Here is a 12508-nt window from a genome sequence, read left to right as displayed (position 1 = left end):
CATTCTTCCCATTGAGATATAAATTATTTTTTATTTTTTCTTCATTGACAAAAATCGATGGTTATTTTGATATATAATGCTATGTAACTTGCCATACACTTATTATGGATGAAAAACATGACTTATAAACAAAATACAAATTCATAGTTTCACTAATGTGTTGTATCAAATCACTCAAAAATACACTTTTCTTAGGACTTCTTACAAAAAGTGATAATCGAAGGTTCTTGTCAAAATTTGATGTCAAAATGATACTAAAATTATGTACAATGTGTTGATGATAACATGTGCTAACCTCCAGCACTTCCATCATGCACAGTTGGTCCCCTAACCCTAACCTAACCTAACCCTAACCCTAACCCTAACCCTAACCCTAACCCTAACCCTAACCCTAACCCTAACCCTAACCCTAACCCTAACCCTAACCTAGTTTGAGAGTAATTGCTCTCGCACCTGTTTGCACTGACATAAGGTACATCGCCGCCTCCATCTCTTTTGAGTCAAGAACATTGGGAATAAAACTTATCACCCTTTCTACATCAAGCAACAACGCTGGCTCCCTCTCCTTTCCTCTCTTTTTTACCTCTTTGTCATATCTGAGGAAGCGAATCGCATCATTCATAGCAGCAACTGTTTTCTTGTTCAACTTTCTGCTTCTTTTTTCAATACTCATTCTTTTTATTGAGGGGACAATAACGTGGACAATGGAGGTGAGTGAATACTTGCACTCCTTTCCACAAAACAGCACAAACCCTCTGGCCACATTCCATTCCAACGGCCACACTTTTCTTTCAACTTTCTCACACCACCTTTCCAACAATCTCCCTACCCATGCATGTTTCTTAACCGTAGAAATTGACCAAAGTGGAGCTGTGCTCAGATACTTCATTGCTCCCTCTTTTCCAACTCTTTCAAGCGCAACATCCATTCTGGTTGGTCTTTTGAACTGGGAATTATTTTTGGATTTCTTCAAATCGTTCTCATTCTCAGTTGAATTACTTCCTGAAGGCATGCAACTATTTGATGGAATGTCACTTTTGTTATATTGTTTATCAACACATGCAACACACTCTCGGTGATCATCACATTCTTCACTAATATTTGCTAAAATCTGGTTGATCGATTCGTTATCTAATTCATCAATTTCATTATCATCTTCTTCGACAATTTCATCCTCCAAATATTCAGAATCATCATAGGGCTCCATTAAATCTCCTTCTGAATCGTCCTCTGCAGTATCTTCGCTTTCGTCATCATCCTTTTTTCCGCAAGTCTTTTGTTCTTCCGGCAGCTGCGTTTTATAAGTGTCAACAAAAACTCTCGTCATTGTTGGTGTCATCACAACATCAACCGATTTCGTTGGCTCATTGACTTGGCTGTGTGTGCTTGCTGCGATTGTTGAATGAAATTCTGGTGTGCCAAACGATGTTGTTTTTTCTCCAAGATTTTTTCTTAATGTTCCTGTTGATGTTCTTTTCAGCTCACATCGCTTTTTCATATCTGGTGTTCGTGTCTTTGAGGGAGTTAATAACTGTTGAACAAGGTTGATCATTTTTTTGGCTATTTCTTTTTTACTCACAAATTCGTCATTAATTGAAGAAGTCTTTGTTTTCTCCTCATGATATTCTTTCTATTTACAAGAAAGATAAAACAGAATTAGTAATTCATATCAAAATAACATATAATGTTTGCCTGAAGAGCAAACCTTTTCTTTTTCATTACAAATAGCTGAGTTTTTTGAAGGTGTCGAAATTTGTTCAGATGATTCCTGTATGATATTTATTGTTAAATATGTGTTGAATTAGCACACAATAATTCTAAAACTTTAATGTTGAAGGAAACAAACTTGAGATTGAACAGGTTGAACGAAAGATTGCAAATCGTTTTGAATGTTCTGAGATGAATTGCTTTTCAAATAAGACGATGCAGAAATTGCATATGCTGGAATTAATAAACTCATTTGTAACAGCAATCAGTGAATGTCACTCGATACGAATATAAAAAAATTCAAAATCAGAAATTAGAAATATTTATTATGGTACACATGAATATGATGTAAATAATTGACGATAACAAAAAATGTGTATAATATTGATTAATGAAAATTATTGAACATGTATCAAATTTCAAAATTCTTTAATTCATTCAAAAAATGCAATTTAGCCGGGACCATCGGGTTGTGAATTGAGTAAACCCTAACCCTAACCTAACCTTAAAATAATCACCAATATTACAAATATTGACTATATGCGTTCATAACTCTCAAGAAACGAACTGATAAATGTGTGAAAATCAAGAATATAAACTGGATATGAAAAAGATAATAATTTCATTGAAGTTGTTTGAAAAAAATTCATTCAAACATTAAACAAGCTTTCATTCGATATGAACACTTTTATTAATAGCACATTGACATAATACCAGATTATTATTTGTCAATAAAAATGAAATTATCCACAGTATTGAATAGAAGTGGGTCAATTTTTTTTATCAACATTATCAAAATAATAACAGAATAATTCTCAGTGAAATCACATTTCCAAAAAACTTTATAATTTTAACTTTCTTCTCAACAATCTTCCGATTCAGAAATTAAAGCATTATGAACATCATCTTCCAAATATTTTAGAACTTCAGGAGTAATGTTGTCGAAGTCAACAATGTTTTCTATCTTTTTCATTTTCTTTTGAATATTTTGAACACGGTCACTGCAGGAATTAGCAGATCTGATCTTCTATTCTTCGCTAATTTTATCAAAAGTTTTTCCTTCAAGAACTCCACTTATTAAAATATCATCTTCAAATCTCGCCCACTTAATTCCAGATGAGCATTTCATAATTGGGTTTATCTCTCTTTTTTCTTTGACTTTGATTTTTGGTGTGAAAGATTTCACCTCCAATTGAATCCTTCCATCCAAAATATCTGGAATTGAATTCAAAAACTGATATGCTTGTGATTCAATATCACAACCTCCTTCAATAAATTTGTTTGATATGAACTTCATGCAAGTTTGAAGTATTGTTTCATTTTTGTTTTATTGTATGTGATAACGTTGAATGTTTTTTCTGGCTGTCATTTGCTGATATTTTGATAGAAAAAATTTGGATTTGCATGTTGAAACAATCAAATTAAATTATTTGCTTACAAATAATCTGAATTCATCCATAATGCTCTCCGCTTTCCATTCGATTTTCTTTATGTTAATGTTATGAAATATGGCTGATTTTTTTTCCAGTTTTGTTCAGTGGGAACATTTGACTCCGAAACTTCATTTGGAAAATCAGTAAAGTTTCTTTAAATAAAGTTTATATTGTTTTGATCATTCGCTTTCCCTCCAAGGCGCCTTTTTGCTTCATGATTGCACAATTGAAAGCAGTTTCCAAAACTCTTTAATACTTTCCAATATGGGTTATTCTTTTTGAAAAGTCCAAAACGTATAATTTTCTAGTAAATCTGAAATTTATTATTTTGCTGAAATTTCTGTTTGCACTCACGAACCTTCACTGAAAAGTGAATGATGGCATGGTCAAGTTTGAACATCCATTTTAGTGTAGTTTCGTGAGTGTAAATATAAATTTCAGCAAAACAAGAAATTTTTAATTTATATGGAAAATAAACATTTGCGACTTTTCAAAAAAAAATACTCAAATATCTCGAATTTTAATAACTTATTGCAGCATTTATACCAAGAATACAAAGAACAAAATTGTAACTTTTTTCTTTTTCAGCTTCACTTTCAGTCGGCTTGAACATCGAATCTCTTGTCACAAATTATTTTTTTCCCTTAAAGAAATGAGATCCAAGTTCTCCCAAATTCCAATTGTCGAATAAAATCAAATATAATCCATTAAGGATTTTTCTATTCTCCTCCAACATCCATATCACGTTCAGATTGTTTTTTCCTTTGATGTAACCTTCAACGGTGACACAGTGATCATCATTTCTAATGCCCTTTCCGTATGCCAAATTGATTGTGACTTTGACAAATGATGAACCGTCTTTGGAAAACACTCTGGCAATATCCCGCAGACGAATTCTGGAGCATGTCAGACTTCTTGCATACGTGTCAAGAGCAAAAAGAAACAGAGAAGCCTCTCTTGGCTTTTCCACTGTTCATTCTGGTATACAAGAAAGGATTTTTCAAAGTCTCGAACGATTTGTGGTTCTCAATACTTGGAGACGCTATGAAACTTCTCCAGCTCATCGTTATCTAACATTTGATCACTTTGATAAATAATTTCATCAATAACAAGCAATGCAGTCTTTCTGACTTTATGCGAAACAAACTCTTTTGTTCGATACCATGAAAAATATTTTCTATGACGGATGAATTAAATCTCTCGAACTTTTTATTGAATATCCAACTGCAGCTCCAAACAGTTTGATAAAGCCGTACACAGTATACATGTTAAAAAGTCAAGGCTCATGTTTGAATTTTCTGCAGAAGGAAATAAACACGGCATACAACAAAACTTGTGTTTTTTTCTTCTCCTTGCTAATTGGAAAGCCTGTTTGAAGATAAGGTTCAAATGTTTCTCTGTCAAATGTTCGCAATACCACAGAAAACAAAAAAGGGGTTTGATATACACTTCTTGGGGAAGTGTCACAAAAATATTTACTAGCTGGAGAATGCAAATTCAAAGATTTCAAAACTTCTCCTGTAACATCATTAATATTCATGTATGATAATGGTTCATTTATTTAATTAATGTTAAAAAATGTTTTATTATGTATTTGAATAACCTGATTTCAGAAATTCCATGTTTTGGAAAAATATAATTTTAAACTTCGCAATTTTCAGCAAATGGGGAAAAATATGGATTTTCAAGCATTTTTTGCGTACGGCATTGAAAATTTGCTTCACTCATAACTTTGTTTCACCTTCTCAGATTTCAAAATACATTTTATTTTCATATCCGAAAACAGGTATCATAGAAATAAAAAAAAAAAGGTATTGTGACATTTCACGAAAGTCAGAATATGGACCTATTATAAATGTGTTTTTTTGATCTAAATATGTCAATGAAAAGTGCATAAATGTTCGATGAAAATGCATGAAGTTATATATTTTGCACCATTTGTATTGCATTCTTTTTTTAAAAGCAAAGATTGTTTTTGGTTCATGAGATTAGTTGATATCTTAGCTGATTTTTCTCACATCAAAAATTGATGATGACAGATTTAATTTATAATTCGAATCAATTGAATTGTATGGAAGTTGTTTTGAAGAAGTGATTGAATTATCAGATAATTGAATTTTTTGTTGATGAATTTTATTTGAAGAGGAAGAAGAATTGCTAATTTTTGTTGATTGTTTATTTTCAGTTGAAGATGATGACGATTTTATTTGTTCTTTATTGATAATTAAATTTGCGAATTTTTTTAATTATCGAACCTGTAAATTTTTTTTAACAAAGTTCTTTACCCTTTGATAGATCTTTTATTTCTCCATCATCTTTATTTTCACAAATTTTTATATTATCAATTTAAGAAACTGACAAATTTTTTGAATTATTTTTATCATCAGATGATTTTTTTTATTTTTTTAAGTTATATTGTGAGGTGTGAAAAAAGAATCATTGTTGGAAATAAGATCTTTGTTAAAATTGTCTAAGGAAGAAGAAGAAGAAGTTGAAGAAGAAGATGCAAGCAATTAAGTTGATTGATGTTTTTGATAATTGTATTTTTTTGATGTTGATATAAAAAATAAATCATTCCGAGCACTTTTTGAACATTCTTCATTCGATACTGCATCATTCCGAGCAACATTCACTTCATTATGTAAGCTTGTGGTTCCAATTCCATCATTGATCATTAATGTTGTTTGCATGCAAGGAAAAAACAGCGATGAAAAAGATGGCAAATTGCTATTTGTTTCTTCATTGCAACAAGCATGCGGCACTACAGAATACAGCTCTCCGTCTTTTGATGACATTTTATTTTGATATAAAAAAAATCACCAAAAAAAAATGAGATCCCTAAATGCAATGAAGAAAAAAATTGTTTATGGGAAATTTGATTTTTTTTAAAAAATTAAAATTTATTCAAATTTGAAAATATCAACATAAATATGAACAATATGATTGCAATGATTTGAAAAATTAAATAAAAAAAAATAAATAAATAAATCGAAAACATTTCTCGCGAAGCATTCGGCCGAGAACCAAAGTCGAGGAGATAATGAGCGAAGCGAATTTTCGACGAGACTTAGGATCGCAGGCTTAAAGCAAGTGAGTATTTTGAATAGCTTGCAATGACACAACTATCGCAAATTTTTCCCCAAAAAACGAACAACTAACCCATTCATTTTTCCGATTTTTTCCTTTTTCTCTCATTCCCCACTCAAAAAAGTCATGTTTTTTCAAAAAAACGACCTTCTTTTTTTTCATCATTTTTCACAACTTATTTTTGTTTTGAAGCTATTTAGAACCTCTATCCATCCCACCATGTCTCAACAGTCGCACACATCACATTCTCTCGTTATGATTTTATTTTGCTTTCTCCTCTCTCTGGCACATTCAAAAATCCTCTTTTTTTTTGCACCAGAGTTTTTGTCTCAGGACAAAAACGAGCGAGTTTGTTGGAAAAAGTGAAATGATATAAACACAAAATTTTATCTTAAATAAAAGTTTTTCTGAAATATCAATCGAATAATTATGAAATTATGATTCGTTTTCTTATCTGATTCATACAATTTGGCAAAATTTTTCCGTTTGCACTCTCATTCCCAATCCTCGCCACTATCCCTCCAGCCCCGCACATCAATTGCAGAATAGAAGCGAGTGGCGTAGTGGAAGGTGTGTGGGGGTTGTTCATCATAGTCAAAAAGAAACGGGATCGCTCTAGCGAACCCAGAGATTTTCTTGTTTTTGTTCTTATTTTTCCATCATAAACATGTCATTTTTGACTTTTTTCTCAACAAATCCAAAACACCGAATTTTTCTTTTTTTCGTTTTTTTTCAAAAAAATTTAGTAAATACATGGTGTAGCGCTGGTCACATCCCCACCATTCGCTGAGATTACTTTTTCTTTGTTGGCTAAAAAAAAAATAAAAATATATATCTTATTCACATCACAATCAATAATGACACACTCTCATTCTTGTCTTATTTGAACATTAAAGCGTAAAACAATTGAAATGTTGAATTACACACGTTTCAAAGATTCAAATGGAAACAAATATGTTAAAGAAATATTTGTTTCAATAACAAGTTGTGAAGAAATTATTTTTCAAGGGTTAAACAACGAAAATTTAATAGAAAAGGATTCTCACATTTGATAATATTAACCATTTGTTAAATGAAGTGATTATCATAATTCCATATGGGAAAATATTTTTGAAAAGTCGCAAATGTTTAATTCTCAAATAAATCAAAATTTTCATATTTTACTCAAATGTTTGTTAACACAAACCAAATTTCACTAAAATGAAATCCATTTCTTTATAATGATAATTCAAACATTCATGAGAAGATTCATGAGCTGTGACAGAAATTTGAACAAAGTTAGAAATTTTTGATTTTTTTTTGAAAATTAAACATTTGCGACTTTTCAAAAATTAGTACCCATATTATGAATATTTACATAAAAAATTTTTTAACTTACACATTAGTTATTAAAATTTCTTATCAATTTGATAACGTTAATCATATAAAGCTTCCGAAATAAGAAGTTTCGTGATAATTTCAAAAGAATATTATCTTTCAAGATAACCATAACAACTTTTTTTTCATCTATTAACAAGTACTTAAAATCTTGCCAAATTTCATGAAATTGAGTTCTCCAAAACGAAAATGCATTCCTCATTTTATAACAATGTGTTTTCTTCATTAATATATTTTTCTTCATTGGTATTCATTTTCTCGAAAAATAGAGCCCATAACCACTTTGAAAAAGTTTAAATTTTGATCAAGAAAAACCAAAAATATTTTTTCATATAAATTTAAAAAATGTGAATAATAGGTTCTGATTTTTTTTAAAAAAAAATTTGAAAATTGATGATTGGACTTTCAAAGATGAAGAGAATGAATAAGACAGATTAATGATGAAAAAAGAGATTAAAAATAGAAGAAGGAGAACCAATTAAAGAAGAAGAAGAGGAAGAAGAAAAAGAAGAGGAAGAAGAGGAAGAAGAGGAAGAAGAGGAAGAAGAGGAAGAGGAGGAAGAAGAGGAAGAAGAGGAAGAGGAGGAAGAAGAGGAAGAAGAAGAAGACGACGAATAAGAAGAAGAAGAAGAAGAAGAAGAAGAAGAAGAAGAAGAAGAAGAAGAAGAAGAAGAAGATGAGGAGGAGGAGGAGGAGGAAGTTGTTGTTGTTGTTGTTTTTGAAGAAGTTGTTGAAGGAGATAGATGAAGAATAAATTGGAATTGTACGTACCAATAAAAAAGACTCTTTTCGGATTGTTATCAAATTCTTCCTCTCTTCTTCTTCTTCTTCTTCTTCTTCTTCTTCTTCTTCTTCTTCTTCTTCTTCTTCTTCTTTTGTTTCCTTTCTTTTTCTGACTTAACAAAAACAATTTCCGAAAAGTCAGAAATAGAAAAAGCGCTTTTGATTCAAACATTTACAAAATAATCAGAAAGATTCAAAGATAATTTGAAATCATAACTAAATGTGAGGCTAATAAAATCGAATATTTTATAAAAGCTGGTGATGGTATCTTCGTATCCTTCTTCCTCCAGCTTTTCAAAAACCTTCCTTTTCGTAGCCTTTCTTTTCGCTTCCTCTTTTTCTTCTTTCTTCTTTCCATCCTTTTCATCTTCCTTCTCTTCTTCCTTCTCATCATCTCTCTCTTCATCCCCCTCATCAAACTCCTCTTCTTCTTCCTCTTCTTCCATTTCATCATCCTCCTTTTCTTTCAATCGACTCGAAACAAACATAAAGTAATGTAAGCTTTCGCATGCAAAATCGTCATCCAATGTTGGCCTCTGAATCTCCTCCAAAACAGCATCAACTGCTCCTCCTTTCAATAAGATATCAACTTTCACATCTCTATTTAGTACTGCATTTCTCAAGGAATGAATGCACTTGTAACTGATTTCTCTTTTATTTTCTCTTGCTGCTCGAAATAACTGAACAAGACTGTTGATAAGTCCAACGTATTCTTCATTCCATAATTGACAACATAAAAAATAAATCTCAAGTGTTTTGAACCATCTCCGAATAACTATCACTTCATTCGCTTCTTCTTTGCTCATTTCCTCAAATTTATTCTTCCAATTTAAGCACTTTGTTAGCTCTTCCAGTTCTCTTGCTGCTTCTCTTGCAAAGTGTAATTCATTCACAATCACTTCATTCAAGCTTTTGTCTTTGTAAAATCTGTCTATCAAAAATTGCCAAGAAGATTGATAGGCAAGTCGAGTAGGATTGTTATGTTTCTGATGACATTGGATAATCTCTTTGATTTCAATCAAGAACAGTTCATTTCTCACTTCCTAATAAAAGATAAGAAAAATACAAATAATAACACATTTTAATTTTGCAATCAAGCAATCAAGCCAGCTCAACACACTTGAAATTGTCCAATACTTGACAAAGCCAACAAAGCCGTTTCCACTTTTTTTTGTGCTTCTTCGTTTTTCTCCTTGTTCAAAGAAACTTTCAGAAGACAGGGAACGCAAACCGGAAATAGATTTGAAGAAGCCCACCTGTTCAACAAAAAATAGCATTCGCAAAGATCAACAAGAAGACTTTCTTCGTTTTCCTCATTTTTCTTTTCTTCTTCAATAATCATCTGTTCGAATCTTCCTCTCAGCGAAGATGCATAAAAGCATGGATCCCACACGTTTTTCAGCACATTGCAATATCCAACATGTTTCAGCAGCAAAATTGTATTTTCCATTGACATTTTCTTTTCTTCAATCATTTTGTTCATTTTGTTTAATAGTTTTTTTGTGTAAATTGATATAAATTCTTTCAAATTCATTCCATCAATCAATCCATTCATTTCTTCAATTTTCTTTCTCTGCTCATCTTCATTGCAATCTTCAAGCTCAGAAAACAACTCTTCAAAAAAATTTATTTTGACGGAAAGCGCTGAGCATTCAAAAAATAGAAAATATGCACAAACTTGAAAACTTATTTGCAAGTGATTGCTCCTGAACATCATCATTGGATTTATCTTCATTGCACATTTCCATCCTGCCTATTATTAGCAAAGATCAACTTGCAGCAAAATATCAAATGAGAAACAGAAAAACAAAAACAATATTGTCGAAAATTAACAAAACAAAGATAAAGGCCAAACTCAATTCCTTTGTCTAGTTGAAAAAAAATCTATGTTAAAAAAGAAATCACAAAGAAGCCAACGATAAAGGCTATTTTTAGCAAGCAAGAAAGAGTTTTATTTCTTTCTGATCGATCCAACAGTAATTTATTTTTAGGATCTTTAATGAATTTCAATGAAATTTTTGAACATGTCGGAAAGTATCCCACATGTCTGGAATTGAGTATTAAAATAAAAATATCTATTTTAACATTCTGAGCAATATGAAGAAGAAGCGAAAAAACTTTGAAAAGAACAAAACAAAGAAGAGACAAAAAAGCAACAGTTTATTCATTAATCGTGTATGTGCTTCAATGCCCTTTTTAAATTAAAACATATTTGTATTTCAATTTTGACACTCACATTTAGAGTTATCTGGAAGCTTTCCTTGTCAGAAATGATTTTTCCTGTTATGTCAAAGTGTTTGCTGATTTCAGTGAATGTTTCAAATTTAATGTGTTGAGAAAAGTTATATGATATCGGGATAATTTTGTTATTTGTTCGTGACTTGAGTGGGCCATCCAGGCTGAAGGAAGATTGATGGAGGAAATCAAGCTTTCAACAATTCGCAGTTTTTTGATGAAGCTCGTGAGCGTGATAATTGAATGCCTTTGGGACTGCGTCGACGCAACATTGGGCTGCATTGTTGATCGGGCAATGAAAGAGATTTTATTCCAAAAGGCTTTGAGGTTGAGCGAAGATGAAAGAATTCGAGATGGAGAAGGAAGATAAATATAACATGCGGAAACAAGCACGTTCGGGATTTCGAATTCATTTCAACATATTTCTCGTTTAATGGTGATGCCACTAGAATTGTATTTATCGGTAAAGACACTTGTTACGTTTTCTGGAAAATCATCATTTTTGGTTGCTTTGATGGTTATAATTGATTCTCCAATATCAGCGTGAATTTCTAGACAAAGACTGAAACAATTCAAGTGATGCCGAAGCGAGCCCGGCAAGATAGAATAGACTACGATTGAGGTATTTGATGTTATTAAGGTGTGTAATCCATTTTTTGTAACATTTATGCATTGTTTTATAAAAATTAGAAAGAAGGAAATCATAAAAATATTTAAAAATTACTCAAACATTTTCAGCAATGATAATTTAATGTTTTCAATTTTTTTTTCTCTTTTTGTGTTTCACATATATTCTTTTGATTTCATTCTATAAAAATAAATGGCTTGGAAGAAATTATCAAAGATAGACTGCTTCAATCAGAGAGGCAACAATATGAGCTTATTGAAAAATGGGTATTGCCTCATTTATTAATGCATTTTTGATGAAAATTTCTTCTTTTTCTTTCTTTTCTTTTTCAATTTTTTGATTTATTTTTTATTTTTAATATTAATAATCAATTTATCTAACATATAAATGTTTGTAATTAAAAATATTCCACAACTAATACTTTCTTTCTTTCTTTCTTTTCTTTCTCTCTCTTCAGGTCCTCTTCAACACCATCGGGGACATCCTCCAGTCGCTTGTGAAGACACTCGCCCTCATCGTCCTTGTTCACCTGCGTTTCTGGCAGCATCTGCCTTTGAATGCACCTTCTTCCTTTCCTTCCATCCGAATCATTGAATCACTCAGGGCATCGCTGAATGGCATTCCGTCGATGTTGAATAGCATCCGGCTGGACAAGACAAACATTGAGAGAATGGAGATGCTGCTGCAGGCAGATGAGTCCCCTGATAGATACGAGGAGAAAGAGAGAGAAGAAGAAGGGTGTTAATGTGTATTAATTAGACTGTTGAATGATTTTTTTTTTTTTTTGATTTTTTTTTTTTTTTTTTTTTTTTTTTTTTTTTTTTTTTTTTTTTTTACGATGCAATAATTAAGAAATAATAACAAAAATTAATTTACTTATTTTTATTGAATGCTTTATTTGAACAAATCTTTTCATATAATATCATTTCACAATTTCTACAGTTAAAAAGCTAATTTTTGCCATTTCGTTATTCAATTTTATTTTCTATTTTTTGCAACAAAACTGGATATCAATTATTACAAAAGATAAGAAATCTCTGCAATGCATAAGCAAATAAATAAATAAACGCTTTGAAATCATTCAAAAAAAATATTCACAAACAAATAATATTCGTTTTGGTAATCAAAATCTTAAAAAGAGAATAAGGCTTGCCTTTGGATCTGATGGATTTGCTTGGAAAAAAATTGCGAAACTTTATTTTCCATTGAAGAATGCATCGAAGAAGAAAACAACTTGAAAGAAAAAAAGCAAATTCAT

The 12508-nt window shown here is 31.1% G+C and overlaps 3 protein-coding genes across 3 annotated transcripts; 1 reads left to right on the top strand and 2 right to left on the bottom strand.

The window, feature by feature from the left end:
- Window positions 1-421: 421 nt before the first annotated feature.
- Window positions 422-1552, bottom strand: MONOS_16092 (uncharacterized protein; the record flags this gene model as incomplete). Its single annotated transcript, XM_067869004.1, has 1 exon — window positions 422-1552. One exon carries the CDS (start codon window positions 1550-1552, stop codon window positions 422-424), a length of 1131 nt encoding a protein of 376 aa, XP_067725256.1.
- Window positions 1553-8404: 6852 nt separating this feature from the next.
- On the bottom strand, window positions 8405-9861 carry MONOS_8155 (uncharacterized protein; the record flags this gene model as incomplete). The annotated part of the gene is made up of 3 exons (XM_067878541.1): window positions 8405-8500; window positions 8690-9430; window positions 9508-9861. 3 exons carry the CDS (start codon window positions 9859-9861, stop codon window positions 8405-8407), a joined length of 1191 nt encoding a protein of 396 aa, XP_067725255.1.
- A 1428-nt stretch (window positions 9862-11289) lies between these two features.
- On the top strand, window positions 11290-12121 carry MONOS_8156 (uncharacterized protein; the record flags this gene model as incomplete). The annotated part of the gene is made up of 4 exons (XM_067878542.1): window positions 11290-11296; window positions 11467-11516; window positions 11708-11988; window positions 12103-12121. The coding sequence occupies 4 exons, from the start codon at window positions 11290-11292 to the stop codon at window positions 12119-12121; spliced, it is 357 nt and encodes a 118-aa protein (XP_067725254.1).
- Window positions 12122-12508: the final 387 nt, after the last annotated feature.

Source organism: Monocercomonoides exilis (assembly GCF_001643675.1).
Source record: "Monocercomonoides exilis strain PA203 chromosome Unknown scaffold30-1206723, whole genome shotgun sequence".
NCBI classification, from domain to species: Eukaryota; Preaxostyla; order Oxymonadida; family Polymastigidae; genus Monocercomonoides; species Monocercomonoides exilis.
This window is presented reverse-complemented; position numbering and strand designations above follow the sequence as displayed.